The sequence below is a fragment of the Vicugna pacos genome, chromosome 17 (assembly GCF_048564905.1).
Source record: "Vicugna pacos chromosome 17, VicPac4, whole genome shotgun sequence".
Taxonomy (NCBI): Eukaryota; Metazoa; Chordata; class Mammalia; order Artiodactyla; family Camelidae; genus Vicugna; species Vicugna pacos.
Window position 1 is genome coordinate 4,929,097 of NC_133003.1, and position 20,073 is coordinate 4,949,169.

At 38.8% G+C, this 20,073-nt stretch overlaps 1 protein-coding gene across 1 annotated transcript in view; it reads right to left on the reverse strand.

Moving 5' to 3' along the window:
- Positions 1-20,073, reverse strand: part of LOC140686651 (serine/threonine-protein kinase Nek10-like) — a 77,878-nt gene that overhangs the window by 26,055 nt on the left and 31,750 nt on the right. Inside the window, 2 exon segments of the mRNA XM_072940854.1 lie at positions 5,901-6,041; positions 6,141-6,178. Coding sequence (XP_072796955.1) covers positions 5,901-6,041; positions 6,141-6,178 — 179 coding nt within the window.

Genomic DNA, 20,073 nt, shown 5'->3' on the forward strand with positions numbered 1-20,073 from the left:
TTTATTTAGGTCTTAATAATTTTAGGACAGCAAAAATGATAAAAATTCAAATAGATATCTTTTAAAATTTGTGTTCTTTAGTTAAATATTAGTAACTACCAAGATTGCAGCAAACGTTAGCCACATCATTTTGAGTTTTAAAGCATTCTCTCAATCTTTCAGTTTAGCACACTGAAATTACTATGCATCCTAAATACTCAGAAACATTGCAAGCCGTGTTTAAATAGACAATATTATTCTATTTTTATTAAAACAAACTTCCCTTAAAAAGACATCATAGAAGCTGACCATATTGCAATGTCAGATCTACAGAGTATGTCCATGATTCATATCTATGTGGTTCCTATTGCAAAAGATAGACAGTATTTGGTCTCATTAAAATTTAAATGAGATCCAAGTTTAAAATTGGAATACTCCATGTTCCTTTTATAGTTTTGTTAAAATAGTGAACCTTATTACGTTTTTAAAACTTAGAAGGAAACTACAAAATTCACTGTAAGAGGCAATTTACTTAAAGTGTCAAAAATTGTATTTACTAGCATAAGCATGACATTAGACAGCCAGCATTTCCCTCTGGGGTGGCAGGAGGACCCGGAGGAAGACCAGTGCTTTGGTAGCATGGACGTGGGCAAGGTGCGGGGGAGGGTTTTACACATTTCGTCTCATGTCATCCTAAGAACCGTTCTGAAGGGTAGTCATTTTTATCCTCATTTTATAGATGACTGAGATTAAGAAAACTGTCCAACCAAGACTGCAGAGCTGGGATATGAAATGAGGCGGCCCCTTAACACTACCCTGACTCATCCTCCTGACTCAGCACTGGGAGACTGTGAAATCATGGACATTTCCTCGGGTTACTTCAAATATGAAATAATATTTATGCTCCTTCCCAGGCCTGAAATACTATTCCTCTTCTTAAAAGGAGTTGCTATGTTAAACATGTTTTACCTGTACCTTTGAACATTTAATGGTCAAATCTTTTTGGAAAGCAGGTACATGTAATAAACTGGACGCGTGTGGTCTCTGCAGCTGTGCAGTGCACTCCAGTCTGCCTTATCATCTCATGGCACATTACGGTGGCCAAGTTAGTTGCCCATTCCTGGTGCTTTGAGGCATGATTTATATTATATATCCCGTCTCCTGAAACTACAATTCACAACACAAGCCCGGAGCTGTTAAGTACTATAAGTTGAATAAAAGATGGATTACATACATTCCCCCAGTTGACCAAAGTGTAGTACCAGCCTATTTCTGAATTCTCTCTGCTAAGAGTTGGGAATTTTTGAACAACTAGGGAAGAGAGTTTCAAGCAGGAGCTCCTTGAAAAAGTAAAAAATGTTTTCCCTTTGTGAATGGGGCCAAAACATACATGGGTTTCTCTATATGGGACCAACCACCCTCCTGAAAGACAGTACAACCTTGTAAACTTAAGGACGGTGAACAGATTTGCTCTGGCCCCTTTCTTTTCCTTTTGTAAAATGCAATAAAGGAACTCAACTGTAGTTTAAACCTACAAATGCTCAGCAGTGAATCTCTGCACAGCAGTGTGGAAGGCACTAGACGCTAGACCAAGAACACTGAACTCACAAGGGGTTCTTGGGAGGTCCACCCGGAGAACCACAGGATGGGGGACAGAGAGTTGATGCCAAAGTCCCATTTGAGAAGACCATGAAGAATGAGTACGATTTCAATAGGCATATGACTGGGGTTTGGTGTGAGGGAAGGTCTATTTGAGTGGCAGCTTCTGAGTGAGAGGAAGTTCCAGCAAAGGACAGGAGTCAGCCAAGTGCCCAGTCTGTCCTGCGTTCAGGACCATGGAGAGGTACAGTCCTGGGTGAGCTGAAGGGGTAGTCAGGGGCCATATGAGACGGTGACGTCAGGCAAGATGATCTCATGAGAAGAGGCTGGAGCCGAAGCCAGGCCCATGTAGAGCAGCACATGGTGACTGTGGGGAGCAGGAGCCCAGGAGGGGCTGAAGCTCCGACCTGAGTCACTGAGAGAACGACTCTCTTGGAGGAGAGTGGGGAGGAAGTGAGAGAGATGATGGCGGGAGTGGAGGTGGGGGCGGCATGGAATCCTTCCCAACACAGACCACCAGACAGCTCCACAATAGGGAGAAATGATAAGCAAGAGACTCGACAGTCTGGGCCCAGTGCCCCCACCGCCCGCTCCCCTGTAGAACTTCCCATGGGATGACAGGAAGCTGCATCAAAGCCTCAGCCCTTCTGTTTGGTATCTAGACAAGTGGGGGCACCGGGCAGATGGGTGGGGAGGGGGAGGATGGTCCAGAAGATGGTGTTATGCCCACCTCCAGCATAAAGGGTTTTTACTTCCTCTAAATGAGTGCCAGCAAGGAACCGGTTAGAACCCAATGGTGTAACTGCATGGCAGTGACAAGGACCTAACCTGACATGACCCAGTGCTCCCTGTAATATAATTAGCACTGCAGCTTAGGCACCCCCCATGGGTTTCTCTGTGTGCATCATGTGTAAGGACATGTGCAAAGGGGACATATATGACTGGGCATTCCAGGGGCAAGAGCTGTCAATCAAAAGACCACTGCTAAGCGAGGGTAAAAGAGGAGGGACAAAGACCATTGCTATCTGCCCTTGGATCAGCCCGCCTCCCGTTCTTAGGGGTGTATTTTCCCTTCCCTAAATAAATCCTTTACAATATTTTCTGCACAAAGCTCCATCTACCGTCTGTATTTCTATCTTTCAAGTAAGACAAGAACTGGGGTCTTTTCCCTGCCCCTTTGGGAGTAACACCTCCTTTCATTCCAGCCTCAGGAACAAGCCGTTTAAAGGCCAAAGAAGCAAGGCTACTTTGAGGCCCTTCAATCTTGAATTCTGGCGGAATCTCCTTTATACAATGGGCTGAATCTGTGCGTGTGTACGGATTACAGTTTCCTCCAGTTTCAAACTCTGTCTTTCATTATTTTTTTTCAAAATACATCATCTGAGCATTTTTAAAGTTGTTAAGTCCCTTAAAATGACTACCTAATACACATGGCAAGATGCTGTGTGGAACATTCACTGCTGTATTATTTCTCACACTCACTTTTGACCTCAGGAGACTCCCATCATCAAGAAGCAGAGCGTGAGGCTAGCACCTCCCCAAGACGGGGAGGAGAGAGGAGCCAGGGAACAGAGAGGGTACATTCCTGGGCTTTAAAAAGCAATGTCTAAGCAAAAGGCAGAGAGAGTCAACAGACCTACAGCTGAACAAACTCTTCTTCCTGCCCCTTCTGGGTAAGAGAAAGCTTCTCTGAGGAGGGAGGATGAAGGAACAAGGAGAAGAAAAGAGAGTGTCAGAAAAGATTCAAGTTCCAGCTCACTTTGGGCCAAGCCTGGGGTGGGGACAGTGAGAAGGGGAGAGTGGCTGATGGGATTCTCTCTAGGTCTGGGGGTTCAAGGGTGGTAAGTCTGGGGGCCTGGTCCCCACAGGAACTCTGGGGGGTCAGCCATGCAGAAGTGCCCTGTGCCATATGACACAGGATGGAACAGGGCAGTAAAGATGGCTTCCTGGGGTGTCAGAGCAGCAGGGCTCTGCTCAGCTCCCAAATCTCCACCTCTGGAGTAGTGGGGAAGAACAGGCCAGCCCTCCCAGGCCCTGGGGAGGTGAATGGACAGAGTAAGTGCTACAGAGGTCCTGCCTTCATGTAAAGGGGACACAGGCCCGAATGGAAACGTGGGCTGTGATTTGCCTTTAGGCTAACTGATTATGTTTTCTGATGTGTGAAATAGGGTCTCAATAGAAAAATTAAGTTCAGTTTTGGGGAAATGTTTTACAGACAGGTTTATTTTTTCCCCCCTGAATTTGTGATCAAAAAAGAACATATGCATTTGGTTTAGTTCATATCACCTGGCCCCTCCCAGGCCTAGTTGTTCCTGGGATATGCTACCATCACTAACAGAGTCATACTGGCTCCCTTTATTCCTACTAGAGGGAACTTTTTTCTCTGAAAGTCAGCTCTCTTGAAGAAGCTCAGAATTCTCCAGGAGAAAATACTATGGTGGGAAAATACTACGTTCAGCGCTACAGATGCAAAAGCTAACCAAGCTACAGGAGTTTGGCGATGCACAAAGTACTTCTGTATCACCACAGCATGAGACAGAAGTGCGCATTTACAGGTCAACACAGGGAAGATCATGTTCCAACACAGCCACCTGGCCCTCTAAGATAACAGTTCCCATGGAAAATGATGCTCATGCTCTTGGGAGCATGCCCAGGTTTTCACAAGTTTCTCTCCTCCCCGACACTTTTTCCCCCCCAGAACATTCAGGCAATACACGACCCTAGTTGTTGGTTATGCATAATGGAATGAAGCCTGGTTTGCAGATGAGGTAATAGAAGTGGATGGGGCTGGTACCAGTTTTTTGTGACTTGATAAAGCAACCAATAGTCCAAGTTTACCTGCAGCATTTAAAAATGTATGACTTCTATAATATGGAGAAAAACCATTTTGCATTAAGATCAAAGAAAACAAAGATTTTGGCTTTTTTATTTGAAAGTGAGATAACTCATAGATAGTAACCCAAATTTTCCCATATGCATCACAGTGTATTCTCCAGTATTAGTAGAAACTAATCATTCTTTATAGGGAAACTTCAGCATTCACTGACAACAATTAAGATGCTATATATATGTGTTATTTTAAATAAAAATACATCAATCAGTAAATTTTTAAAAATTAGACAGTATAACAAACCGTAGGTCTAAGAAATATATTACATGTGAACTGTGCTAAATGGTTTGTTTAAATATCCAGAGATCGCTGACATCAAGCCAAGTCTCAAACCCAACACTCCCTTCAGGAAAAGCAATTTCTATTAGGAGTCACAACAGAACTTGAAATTGCTTATCTAGGTATGTGTTCTGTTCTCACTATTATAAAGCCGATCAACAATCATTTTAGCTTCATGATTATGTTATGAACTTACCTTATGCCAAAATAGCAGGGGTACAGCATGGTCAACAGATAGTTTTGAACATCTTAATAACAAAGCCATCTTTTTTTCGCATCTATGCTGATGGTGTAAATGGCCCCAAACTGTCAGTAACTCTTCCAAAGCACATTTAATAAATGTGGAGACACGGACTAATATTACAGTAAATCAATTCACATCTCCTATGTTCACTATACCTGTTAACTCTACAAAAAAATGTGAATTAAGGAAGCCAAAGTGAAAACAGTACCCAGAAATAATTCTGAATTAGCCAAAGTAGTAAAATAGAACATTATACTCGAGAGTCATACACTCATACATATGTTTAAAGCACAATCACTAATTTTTTTCCCTGAATTGTCCAGGTTTAGCTAAAAACTTACTATCACTGTTGAACTTTGGTCCTCTTTAACAGAAATTAGAAATATTAATTCACATACTTTTTTCTCAAACCATTACTGTAAAATTTTATATTTTAAGAATCCATAATTTTTACATTCCTTGAGAAACAATATATAATATTGTTTTAATCAAATTTACTAACTGTAAAGAAGTATCTGTGTCAGAGTAAAGGAGATAAGAAAAAGATACACTTTACTCTCTTGTATCATTAGGTGTAGGGCTCACATAAGTATGTATGTAAAACACAATTACTACTTTTTGTTAGTAGGTATGCACTGTCAGCCTCAAAATTCAACTGGCTAACATTCCTACCAAAGCAAAAATGCAGCTTTTAGAAAAACAACCTACACTAGCTCATTAAATAAGTGAACACAGAAAGCATTTAGACTCTGTTAACTTGCCAAACTAATAATGGTAGAAAATGAAACAAAACTCTCCTGCTGTTTGTAGTAAAATTACCTCCCAAGCATCATTCAGACATTTCAGGCCCAACCATCAACCTTCTCCACCCATGTGCATCTGACATCAACTTGACCTAATGGGTACTACCATGGTGTCTGAGACTGCGAAGAATCACAGCAGGGAGGCTGTGGGCCTGCCACCCTGTCACTACCTCGGCCTCTAGCTCCTTAACGTGGGCCCTGAGCATGAGGGGTGGCACTTTCAGAAGCAGGTCAAGAGGCAGCAAAGCTGAAGAAATAAAAGGGAGAAAGATATGAGACTTTAACATACAATACATTGAATTTCAGGGAGGTATGGATGATTTTACTGCCTCCAACACTAAATTACCTGGTCTTGGTCTTGATCCTATTCCACCAGTGAAGTCCCTGAAAACAGAATTAGAAGGATTTATTCGACTTGGATTGTGACTAACATTTACTGAAAACCTATACCCCACTATGGTTCACGTGTGAACATAAAGGTACTTTTATCTGAGGATGCTCTCAAAAGTTCAATAAAGAGTGAAAATAAACATATTTGAAACCAGAGCAGAGCAGACACTCTATGACCAAGGCCTCTTCCTGCCACAGTTGTTCATAAGCTCTAAGAATGATTCCGAGCCTAAATCTTACTACCTTGAGTGATTTTCTTGTCACATTTAAAATCAAAACAACTTATTTTGTATTAGAAAGAAATGACATTTAAAATTTTACATGTAATATCTTCCATGCTTTAGTTCTGCTGTCTTGAAGAAGAAATTATCACTATTCCTATAAAATGAGATGAGTTTTGCATTTAAGATGACTATATTTTTCCTTAATTCCCCAGTGTTATTAACATCACTCGTTTGCCCTACCATAAAATTCTCGATTTAATGATCATTTTGCAACTTGGTCTCAGCGCCTTCCACCTAGTGGAAGAGGCATTAGACCCTACAAAGGGGAGCCATGAATAAACTTCAACCTTGTTTTTTTCTCTACTGTAATCAAGTCAGTTTATATTTCTTTTTAAAATTTTTAATAGACTTTATTCTTTTAGAGCAGTTTCAGGTTCACAGCAGAATTGAACAAAATACAGAGCTCACACATAGCCCTCCCCACCCACACGTATATACTCCCCTTCCCTCAACATCCCTCATCAGTGAGGCATAATTGGTACAGTCGATGAATGAACATGGGTACATTATTATCAACCAAAGTCCATAGTTTACATCAGGGTTCACTCTTGATGTTGTACATTCTATGGGCTTTGACAAATGCATAATCACATGTAGCCACCACTATAGTATCATACAGAATAATTTCATTGCCCTAAAATCCCTTGTGCTCCATCTATTCATTCCTCCCTCCCTCCCTCTCCCCAAACCCCTGGAAACCATGATCTTTTTATCATTTCTGTAGCTGTGCCTTTTCTAGGATATGATTTGGTTGGAATCATACAGTTTGTAGCCTTTTCAGACTGGTAGAGCCAATTTCTTATTAGTTTTTTTTTTTAATGAAAGAAGAGCCATCTATGCCCTGAGAAGTTATGAGAACCATACTTTAATTTAATGCAATACAACAAAGGTGCTTCAAATATCTGAGTGGAGTTGCAGATGCCTACACAGGCAGTGCACTGAAACTCTGTCCATATACGGACCACATCTGCTTCGGCTCTCCACTCCTCTGGGGCAAAGGGCCGGCTCAGAGAGGAGGGAAAAAAACACACTTATAGGAACAGAGCCAGCTTGAGCTTGACTCTCGGGACTTCTGCTCCAGCAACTTTGGAGCAGACCCCACCCCTAGCAGGGCACTGATGGCCACTGAGCCAAGAGGAAGTCCTGCCTCAGATCTGGTGCCAGCTCTAGCTCCTCCATCTCCAGCCCCACCTCCTACCACGCTGATAGCTACCAATACACCCTGAGGAAAGGGGTGAGTTGCAACAACATCAAATCCAGCTCTCCCACAAAAGACCCTGGGCACATGCAGTTTGCATGGGGATGGTCCCACACAAGAACACCCATTTCAAGACTGCAGTGGATAACTGTCTCATCTCAGCTTGTAGAGGCAGAAAGTTAAGCAAAATAAAAAGTCAGAGGAACTACTCTCGATTAAAAAGCAAAAGGAACCCTGTGAAAATAAATAATGAAACAGAAATAAACACTAAATCAGATATAGAATTCATATGTAGGTAATAAAAAGTTAACTGAATAAGGGAAAATAATTGATTTCAACACTGAACATTTTAACAAGAAATTAGAAAATATAAAAAAAAGACTCAACCAGAAATGAATGACTCAATAGCTTAAATAAAAAACACACCAGAAGAAATAAACAATAGACTTAGTGATACAGAAGACACATAAATGATCTGGAAGACAGAATAATGGAAATCACTGAATCAGACAGCAGGAAGAAAAACACATTTTAAAGAAGAGTGTAATTTTAACAGATCTCTAGTATAAAATTAAGGATTCCAACTTACACATTATAGGGGTTCCAGAAGGAAGGGGGGGATCAAAAAATACTTGAGGAACTTATAGCTGAAAACTAAAAAAGTGAACAGATATTTAGGTACAGGAGCACACAGAGTCTCAAACAAGATGAAACAAAACACCAAAACATAGCATAACTAAAATGGCAAAAGTTAAAAATACAGTTTTCTAAAGGTAGCAGGAGAAAAACAGTTGTATACAAGGGAATCCCCATAAGGCTATCAGCTAATTCTCTGCAGAAATTCTGCAGGCCAGAAGAGAGTGGCATGATATATCTAATGTACTGAAAGGGAAAAACCTGCAACCTAGGGTACTCTGCCCAGCAAGATTATCAATTAGAAAAGAAGGAGAAATAAAAAACTTCTCAGACAAGCAAAAACTATAAGAATTCAGCAATACTAAACCTACCCTAAAAAAAATGTTGAAGGGTCATTTCTAAATGGAAAAGATGCAAGAATCCACCGGAAAAGGAAAATCACAATAGGGAAGGCAAATAAATAAAAGGATTGATGATACTTAAATAAGAGAGTACAACACAGCTTCAAAAAAAATAAATTATTTTTCTGTAAGCAATTATAACTACAATTAAGCAAAAGGATAAACACCAATATGTAAACTAGGATAACAAAATACATAATTTGGGGATAGGGTGGTAAAAATGTAGATCTTTTAGAATGTGTTTGAATTCACATGACCCTCAGTTTAAAAAAAGTAGATACAGTTATGGGTCAACAAACTTGTAAACCAGGGTAACCACTAACTGAAAACATACAGAAGATTCACAAAAACCAAAAAGGAACACAAGCATAATACAAAATGAAACCATCAAACCATAAAAGGAAAAACAAAATGAAGAAATGATGAAAGAAGAATTACAAAGTCAAACTGAAAACAGGGTTTAACAAGAAAAAAGCACATACCTATCAACAATTACTATAATGTCAATCGATTAAATGCTTCAATCAAAAAATATACAATGGCAGATTAGATTCTAAAAAAAGGACCAACAATATGCTGCCTACAAGGGACTCACTTCAGGGTGAAAACCATACAGACTGAAAGTGAGGGGATGGAAGAAGATATTTCATGCAAATAGAAACTATAAGACAGTGAAGGTAGCAATACTTATATCAGACAAAACAGGCTTTAAAACAAAGTTCATAAAGAAAGGCAAAGAAGGATATTACACAATGGTAAGGGGTCAATAAAAGAAGAGGATATTACACTTGTTATGATATATAGACCCAATTAAAGAACATCCAAATACAAATACTAAAAACAAATACTAACAGACATAAAGGGAGAAAAGGACAAGAAAACAATAACAGAAGACTTTAACACCCCACTGACATCAATAGACAGACCTTCCAGACATAAAATCAATAAGGCAACAGAGGGCCTAAAGGACAAAATAAGCCAGTTGGACTTAACTGATATCTTCAGGGCACTATGTCCAAAAAAGCCCAGAATACACATTCTTTTCAAGACTGCACGGAACATTCTCTAGAATAGACCAAATATACTAGGTCACAAAATAAGCCCCAACAAATTTAAGAGGATAGAAATTGCAAGCATCTTTTCTGACCACAACAGTATGAAACTAGAAATCAACCACAGAAAGAAAGACAACGGGAAAAAATGAACACATATACACTAGATAGCATTCTACTACAAAACCAATGGGTCAATGATGAAATCAAAGAAGAAATCAGAAAATACCTCGAGACAAATGACAACGAAACACAAGCTCACAAAATCTCTGGGATGCAGCAAAAGCAGTTCTAAGAGGGAAGTTCATAGTAATGTAGGATTTCCACAAAAAAAAAAAGGAAAAATCTCAAACAAACCACCTAACATACCATGTAAAAGAATTAGAAAAAGAAGAACAAACAAAACCCAAAGTCAGTAGAAGGAAGGAAATAGTAAAGATCAGAGAGGAAATAAACAACGTAGAGATTAAAAAAAATTGAAAGGATCAATAAAATCAAGAGCTAGGTTTTTGAAAAGCCAAACCAAATCAACAAGCCTCTAGACCAGCTCACCTAGAAGAAAAGGGAGAGGACCCAAATAAAATAAGAAATGAAAGAGGAGAAACAACTGATACCACAGAAATAGGAACAAAAACTGTAAGAGAATACTACGAATAGTTACATGCCAACAAATTAGACAATCTAGAAGAAATGGGTACGTTTTTAGAAACAGCCTGCCAAAACTGAGTCAAAAAGAAACAGATTAATTTGAATAGACCGATCAGTAGAAGCAAAATAGAATCTGTAACAAAAACAAAACTCCCTGAAAACAAAATCCAGGGCTGAACAGCTTCACTGGGAAATTCTACCAAATAAACAAAGAAGAACTTAAACTTATCCTTCTGAAACTTTTCCAAAAGATTGAAAAGGAGGGAACACTCCCAAAGTCATGCCATGAAGCCACCATCATTCTGATACTAAAACCAGACAAAGACTACGAAAGAAAGAAAATTATAGGCCAGTATTTTTTTATGAATATAGATACAAAAATCCTCAATAAAGTATTAGCAAACTGAATCCAACAATACATAAAGAGGATCATACACCATGATCAAGTTGGATTCATTCCAAGGATGGTTCAACATACACAAATCAATCAATGTGATACAGCACATTAACAAAAGACAAAAACCACATGATCATCTCAATAGATGCAGAAAAAGCATTTGATAAAATTCAATATCCGCTGATGACAACTCTCACCAAAGCAGGTATAGAGGGAACAAATCTCAACATAATAAAAAGCCATTTACAACAAACCCAGAGCCAACACTAAACAGTGAAAAGTTGAAAACCTATCACTAAATTCAAGAAACAAGACGAGGATGCCCATTCTCACCACTTCTACTCAATATAGCATTTAAAGTCCTTGCCACACCAATCAGACAAGAAAAACAAACAAATGTATCCAAATTGGAAGGGAGGGGGTAAAACTCACTATTTGTGGGTGTCATGGTACTCTATATAGAGAAACCTGAAGACTCCACACAAAAATCTTTAGAACAAATGAATTCAGCAATGCAGTAAGGTACAAGATTAAAATACAGAAATCTGTTGCACTTCTTTACACTAACAATAAAATAGCAGAAAGAGAAAGTGAAATAACAGTACCGCTTAACATCACACCAGAGTATATATCTGGAGGGAACTCTAATGCAAAAAGATACATGCACACCAATGTTCATAGCAGCACTGTATACAACAGTCAAGACACGGAAGCAATCTAAATGTCCATCAATAGATGACCAGATAAAGAAGTTGTAGTATATTTATGCAATGAAATACTACTCTGAAATAAAAAAGAATAAAATAATGCCATTTGCAGCAACATGGATGGACTGGATAATGTCATTCTAAGTGAAGTAAGCCAGAAAGAGAAAAGAAAAATACTGTATGATATCACTTATACGTGGAATCTAAACAAAAAAAGAGAAAAAAGGACACTACGAACTCATCTACAAAACAGAAACAGACTTGCAGACTTAGTAAACAATCTTATGGTTACTGGGGAAAGGAGGTGGGAAGGGATAAATTTGAGGGTTTGAGATTTACAAATGCTAGCCACTGTATATAAAAATACTTTTAAAAAGTTTCTTTTGTACAGCACAGGGAACTATGTTCAATATCTTGTAATAACCCTTAATGGAAAAAAAATTAAAATGAATATATGTACATATATGCATGACTGGGACATTGTCCTGTACACCAAAGATTCACATTGTAATTGACTGTACTTCAATAAAAATAAAATAAAATCATACCAGATTATAAAATAGAATAAAATAGCAAGGTATAAACTTAACCAAGGACGTGAAAGACCTATATGCTAAAAACCATAAAGCACTGATAAAGGAAATGCAAGATGATACAAAGAAATGGAAAGATAGCCTATGTTCTTAGATTGGAAGAATTAATATTGTCTAAGGGCTGTACTACCCAAAGCATTCTACATATTTACTGTGATCCCTTCTGAAATACTCAGAACGTATTTCATGGAACTAGAACAAATAAACCTAAAATTTATGTGGAATCACAAAAGACACAGAATTATCAACGCAATCCTGAGGGAAAAGAAGAAAGCTGGATTCATAATCTTTCTAGACTCCAGACAATACTACAAAACTTCAGTAATCAAAACAGCTTGGAATTTGCACAAAAACAGACATATAGCTCAAAGGAACAGAATAGAGAGCCCATAAATAAATCCACAATTGAGAAAAGAGTGGTGCTGGGAAAACTGGACAGCTACATGTAAAAGAATGAAATCAGAACAGTCCCCCAGACCATGCATAAAAATAAACTCAAAGTGACTTAAAGACATAAATATAAGACATGATACCAAAAAAATTCCTAGAAGAGAACATAGGCAGAATACTCTTTGACATAAATTGTAGCAATATCTTTTTGGATCTGTCTTCTAAGGCAAAACAAAGAAAAGTAAAAATAAACAAGGAACATAATCAAACTTAAACACTTTTGTCCAGCAAAGGAAACCACAGACAGACAAAATGAAAAGACAGCCTATGAAATGGGAGAAAATATTTGCAAATGATATGACCAACAATGGGTTAATATTCAAAATATACAAAAAGCTCATAATACTCAGTATTTTTTAAAAAGCACAAACAGCCCAATTAAAAACAGGAAGAGACCAGAATAGACATTTTTCCTAAGGAGATATTCAGATGGCCAACAGGCACATGAACAGATGCTCAACACTGTTAATCATCAGACAAATGCAAGTCAAAACCACCATGAGATATCACCTCACACCTATCAGAATGGCCATTATCAAAAAGTCTACAAATAACAAATGGTGGACAGGATGTGGAGAAAAGGGAAACTTCATAAATGTTTATAGGAATGTAAATTGGTGCAGCCCCTATGGGAAACAGTATGGAGGTTCCTCAAAAAGCTAAAAATAGAACTACCATGTGATACAACAGTTCCATTCTCGGGTATGTATTCAGGAAAAAAACATTGAAAAGATACATGCATCCCAATGTTGAAAGGAACACTATTTACAATAGCCAAGCAATCCATCAACAGATGAATGGATAAAGAAGATATGGGGTGTGGGTGTGGGTATGGGTGTGTGTTCACATATATGAATATTACTCAGCCATAGAAAAGAATGAAATTCTGCCACTTTCAGTAACATGCATGGATGTGGAAAATATTATGCTTAATGAAATAAGTCAGATACAGAGGGACAAATACTGTATGCTATCCTTTTACGTGGGATCTAAAATATAATATAAACATTTATGTAAAACAGAAACAGACTCACACATATGGAAAACATACTAGTGGTTACCAAAGGGGAAAAGGAAAGGGGAGGGGTAAATTAAGGGAATGGAATTAAGAGATACAAACCTCTATGTATAAAATAAAAAATGAGGACATATTGTATAGCACAGGGAATTACAGATATTATCTTGCAATAACTTGAGAAGTAGTACAACCTACAAAAATACTGAATCACTATGCTGTACAGCTGAAACTAACACAATATTGTAAATCAAGTGTACTTCACTTAAAAAGATACTTTGTTTAAGAAAAAATGTGCTACTGGGTATGTGTGAAATAGACCTCTCTGGCTAGGCTGAGTTGCTTTCAACTTTGCTGCCCCTTCATAGAATTCTAAGTTACTCTTTAAGAAACTTCAGGGAATCTTTAAAAATAACTATCACATATTCATTCATTCATTCATTCAAAAATATTTAGTAAGCAACCACTGTGTGTAGGCAGTGTGCTAGACACTGGAGATGGGGTGGTGAAAAGAAATAGTTTCTATAATCTTGGAAGTTACAAGATTGCACAGGTCGAGCAGAAAAACTGTTCATATCTCTGGGAATTATATCACAGATCACAAGAAAACAGTTATCTGTAATTTCAAAATAGATCAAACTCTTAATCAGAAAGGACAACTTTTAACGATAAAGTTGTTTGGTCCACAAGGGTGGACAAAAGATGGAAATTATGCACAGCCTGAGGACAGTCTGCCTCTAGACTGGACCAGATTGAATGTTTATGTCCAATATAACATTACGGCTGTAGAGGGTAGTTTCCATGACAACGCAAGCTAGAAAAGATAGAAATGGTTTAACACAAAGAAGACATTCCAGAAATGTTTTATGGTGAAAAAGCTTATCATAATGAAGATTGTGTCCGCTGAAAGTTTTGAAATGGGCATTGACCAACAGCACTTCAGACTGATAAAACAGAATTTCAGAGAAATGGAAGGTTAAAAAAATTCTGAAAGGTCATCACTTCCAACTCTCTTCAGCCCTGGTGCGACTTATGCAGAATTCATAAGCCACACCAGAAACTGAAGCCCTGACTATGAGTGTTAGCCTATGACTCCCACCACAGACCACTCCATGTAAGGTGGCAGTTGGAGGTACTAGCTTTGTAATGTTTAAAACCAAGTTTGCAATGATTGCTTCAATGGAAGGTAAATAATTTGGATAATTATCTTGTCAGGGGAGTCTTGGTCATAAAGGAGATGGAATCTAGAACTTGATACCTCATAAATTCTTTCAAATATCTCTCCGAACAAAGGAAATATTTTCACATGCATTGTGAGTGCAGCACATCATTTAATTCAATCTTGTAAAGCAGTCAACACACTAACGCTGATAAAAAGAAGAGACATTTAACCTTATGAAATGAGAGACATGGCTTCCACATTAAGATGATGCAACTGCACCATCTGAGCTAACTAGGGTTTAGAGCAGGAGAGTCTGTTTCAGGTGGTGACGCTCATAAACATGTCCCGTGTGAAGAAGTGACACTATGGAGAGTTGCCTTCTCCGGCTCAGTAAGGGCCTCTTATCCACCTATAACTTTAATGGAGCTGATACCATTACAGGAAGGGGTATGGCACTCCTGTGGCTCTCCACCTGTCCTCCACTGACAGCTAGAAACTAATAAGCAATAAGCCAGGGAATTTTAGAACTGTCACAGAAAAGGAATACAACGGTCTGACTGACAGTAAATTGTTGTTGTAAAACTGCTTGATTGTGATATTGGCAGATAAGCCAGGTCAAATCTGGCAAGTATTTATTCAACTTAAACGAAACTAGATCTGGGTTATGAAAAAGCAGTTGAGGGGAGAGAACAGCAGCAAGTCAAAATAAGCACGATTCTGCTACCAAGAGGCCAGATCCCAAGTTCCTGAGGTTACACAAGGACTTTCGAGTCACATGTATGTTACTGGATGGACACAAACGTTCACAGTCATCTTTATACACAAAGCCTGGAGTCAGGCACACACCCTTGAATACAGTTATGCATACCCTGATTTGCCAAAGAAGCTGTGAACTGCAGGCATCTCTGATACCTCAACTATTCCATGTCTCAAACCAGCCTGCCCATGCTACCCTGTTTCCTTGGCAACAGGATGCAAACATGCGTGGAAAAATCTTATTGCCTGAGCAACAGGATCTTTAAAAAGGTCTTAATCTGTGACTATGGCAAAGGCTGTAGGTTTAAGCCAGTAGGTAAGGTTTTAGTCATATTACAGAGAGAGACACAGAATTTACGCTAGGATAATAGTCATTTATCTATTAAATGACAATTATTTGTGACCTGGGGAATGCAAAGATGGGCCAGCCATAGTCTGCTTTCTGCCAGCACATGGTAATAAACACTAATTGATGAATCAACTGATGTTTTAAGAGGATCATAATACAGTGACCAAAGCTTACTGGGACTTGAGTGCATGTATTGAAGAGGCTGCAGCCTCTGTGTGTATTAACAAATTTTACTCTGTAGGATAATTTCTTGTAAATTGAAATAAACTGCTATGATACACTGAATTAGAACTATCAACACATATATCAACTAAGTGAGACTATAAAACCCAGACAAACTGATAAAGGCCAAGCCCATTTGTAATTTTCCCCCAGCAAACTGAGGCAGGAAATTTTACATCATTTAGATCATTGAAAATGATTAAAGTTGTAAATTTCAAAGACCGTCCTAATTGTTGAACTTTTAAGCACTTTTTTCATGACACAGACATCAACTCAGCTTTTGGTTAACTCTGTGTATATGCAAATAAAAATCAAGTAAACATTAACAATAAGGATATTTATTCCACATAATTATTGTAAAATAGATAATATTTTGTGCTCATTAAGACTTTGACCATGAAAAGTCAATTCCATTTTCCTTCTTAACTTCTTCTAATTTTGGAGATGTACATATCAAAATAAGAGACGATTTCCACAAATATTATAATTAACTTCAACATGTGAGTTCAAATCTCTCAAACTGGGAATGTGAAAATGCTACAACCACTTAAGAAAATACTTTGAGATTCTTAAAAATTTAAGCACACACCTACATACGACCCAGCCATTTCACTTATAGGTACTTACCCCAAAGGAAAAAAGTGTATGTCCATACAAACACAAACGTTCATAGCAGCTTTATGTGTAATAGCCAAATACTGGAACTCAAATGTCCATTAACAGATGAACGGATAAACAACCCATGGTATAGCCACACAATGGACTAATACTTAACAGTGAGAAGGAATGAACTGTTGATACACAAAACAACACAGACAGATTTTGAAATAATCACCCTGACTGCAATATGTCCAGACAAATGACAGTATGTACTATATAATCCCATGTATATTAAATTCTAAATCACAAACCAATCCACAGTGCAGCAAGCAGACCAGTGATTGCCTGGGGTGGGGGGTGAGGAGCAGGAGCAAAGGGCACAAATGGGCACCAGGACACTGTTGGATGGATATGTTCACTATCTTAATCGTGATTTCACAGGATGTGCATACTCAGAACATCTATTTTCACACTTTAAATAAGTGTAGTTTATTTTGTGTGAATTTTACCTCTTTGAAGCTGTTGAAACCAAGTAATTTCTCCCATTCTCATTCAAGAAAATTTATTCAAAAAGACCATCAAAAGATCTGCGTGCATTCATTAAAAGCAGTATTATGAGAAGCATACCATTAAGTTAATTTTCATCTGCCTTTTGTTACTTAATGGATGGAACTTAAATGTAAGGGGGATGAAGTTATCTTACAGTTCTGCATCTTTAGGAGTGCTAACCAGTTAGCCCTCGAGAGAGTATGAGTGACTGTAGTTAAATCAGCTACTTGGTGACAACTCAAATTGATAAAAATTTGTAGGAGTATCACAAGGAAAACTATTTACAACTCTGCAATCATATGTGAGGAATAAAGATGCAAAATCAAATCTCTGTTCTCGCAAACCAAAGGCATAACTAAAAGCAAATTATCCTGAGTGAATACTGAATGACCTGTTTATTGTCAGGAAACGTGGGTGACCTGGAAGTTCTCCACGGGCTACTCATATACTATTAGAAAAGCTACACTGACACCTCCAGGTCTTCTGGGAATGGCTGCTACATGACATCCTGGTACAGGAGACTTAGTACCTGAAGCCCTGGGAATGGAGATTGGAGACTCTGCTTTGAATGAGTGAAAGGCTGCAATTCCAGAGCCAAGGAATGGGGCACTTGCCACTGATCCAATACCTCAGCTTTGCGTATGGCTTCCAGTACTTTTGGTGATTTAGGGACGAAGAGTTGAGATCTGGGAGGAGGCTGGCAAGAAAAGGAGCCCAAAGAAATCATTCTCTGGTTTAAAGTGACTTCTGCTAAATAGTTCATAGAAGGAATATGGACTTCTAAGAGCTGGAGCCTCTTTCCGGGTCTTGCATTAATTATATTCCTGAAAAAATTTTACCAACTGATAATGTCTTGGATCGCATCATCAGGGTGCCTTCCAGTTCAATATCAATTTTTCTTTCATCAGCCTTGAGAATCCAGTACTTCCCGGAGGAGGCAGGAGTTCCCCTTCCTAGTTCCATCTGCTAATGTTGTATCCATTTGCCTGGTCCATTTGCTCAAGAGAGTCTATCTCAAGTGGCTAGGGAGGTGCCTTGGTTCTTTAGCAGGCAATTGGCTTAAATCTAGCTCCTGGTATCTGAGATGACCGAAGCTGAGCATATATGCTTAAACTTTCTCTCCGTACTGTTCAGCCTGAATCAAGACTGAATTCTAAATCCTGGAAGTTGTGCTCAGATCAAGTGTGCTCCTCTCTGTGGCTTATTCTCATTGGGACCAATTCCCTTGTCCTAGGAGCAAATGAGGCTCCTCAAAGGGGAGAGCTGCCCAGGGTCTCATCATAACTCATTTCCCACTGAATACGTGGCATAAAATAGCCAAAAGTGTCCACAGGCTTTATTTTCCATTTATCTTTATTATATTTTGTAGCTCTGCCATCTTCTTTTGGATTCTAACTTTTCATTTAGCTTTTAAATACAGTGCGGGAGGGTTTTACATTTCATACCAATAAACCAAGAAACCCAGGATAATTCCAAACAAATTAGGTTGCAAATAACTTCAGCCTTATTTAATGCCTTTTAAAGAATTATAAATGTATGTTGGAGTGGTCTCCTTTTAATTCATAGAAGCTCTGGGGGTAACCTGGAAGGAAGTCAAAAAGTTACTCACTTTCTCTCCTCTTATTTGTTATGAAGTATAGGCTATTTCTTGCCACATATTTTCTTGTAAAGTCTACCCATCTCCCCTACACTGTGAGTTCCCTGAGAGGCGAGAGTGTGCCTTAAACCAGCTCGTTCTCCATGATGGGTGTCACACTGGCCCACACATGGCGCAGCTTTAGCTCAGATTCTAGTCACCGGTTCACGTATGCACACGCCTTCTGACACTTCAGCCTCAACACTGGGGCCAATTTCCCCCTGTTGACTTGGTTGTTAACCTCAAGTTAAAGCCCACTCATAGTGTCCCTATTTCAATGAGCTTCAGATTATACTTCTGCTTTCTGTTAATTCTAGTTTATTCAATTTGCTAGAAATGTTTAGACAATGATGACCTTTTAATATCTGTTTCAAGCTTTAACATACATACTACATATGTTTCTTTTGTTTTTGAAGGTTTGGACTTCAATTGAAATCTTGCAAATAAGACAACATTGCACGCATCCTTTCAGGTAAAAAGGACTAGAATTATTTGGCAATGCTAAGATTCCTAAATTCACCTGACTGAAAATTTCCAGCTTAATAAAAATTCTCTTAACTGGGGAATGCACCCATATGTCATAATTTATTTTTGTACTAAAATACTTGTTTTCTATCTCTTCTATGTACTTAAGCAACTTTGTATCACTGAGTAAAGTATCCAATAATAGAGAAAAAAGTCTTTTGAAGATGTTCTAAAAAATATAATCACAAAACTTAAAAGGGAATAGTTAGATTCCAAAGTGCGCTTGTTAATTCTTTTAGGGGAGGACATGGAACCCTCTCTCACGTGCAGACAGACCAGCTCACAGAAGTCTACTGAACTCACAACGTGGTCGAGGTACAGAAACTCTGGTGCCAGAGTTGAGGACGCAGCTACTCCATGGTGCCAATCAGACCCCCAGCTCCATGGCCAAGCTCCCATCTCCCACTCCTGTCCCCCTACTTGCTGGGCTGAGTCAGCAACAGCTCCCATGTTCCAGGCTCCTGTGTGTGGCATCCTTGTCTGCAGCAACTGGAAGCAGAGCTGCTGGGTCAGGGATGGGGACCCAGAGATGGGGGTTCTTCTAACCCAGGCCCACATTCCCACAAACATTTATTTTGGTTCCCTTGAGGGGCTGGACTGTTTCTCTCCCCACTGCTCTCTATCTTCTAACCACTGCTTCTCTGCACCTTGGCGCACTGAAGAACACTGTGGGCTCCTACGGGATTCCTTGATGACGTACTTGGTATAT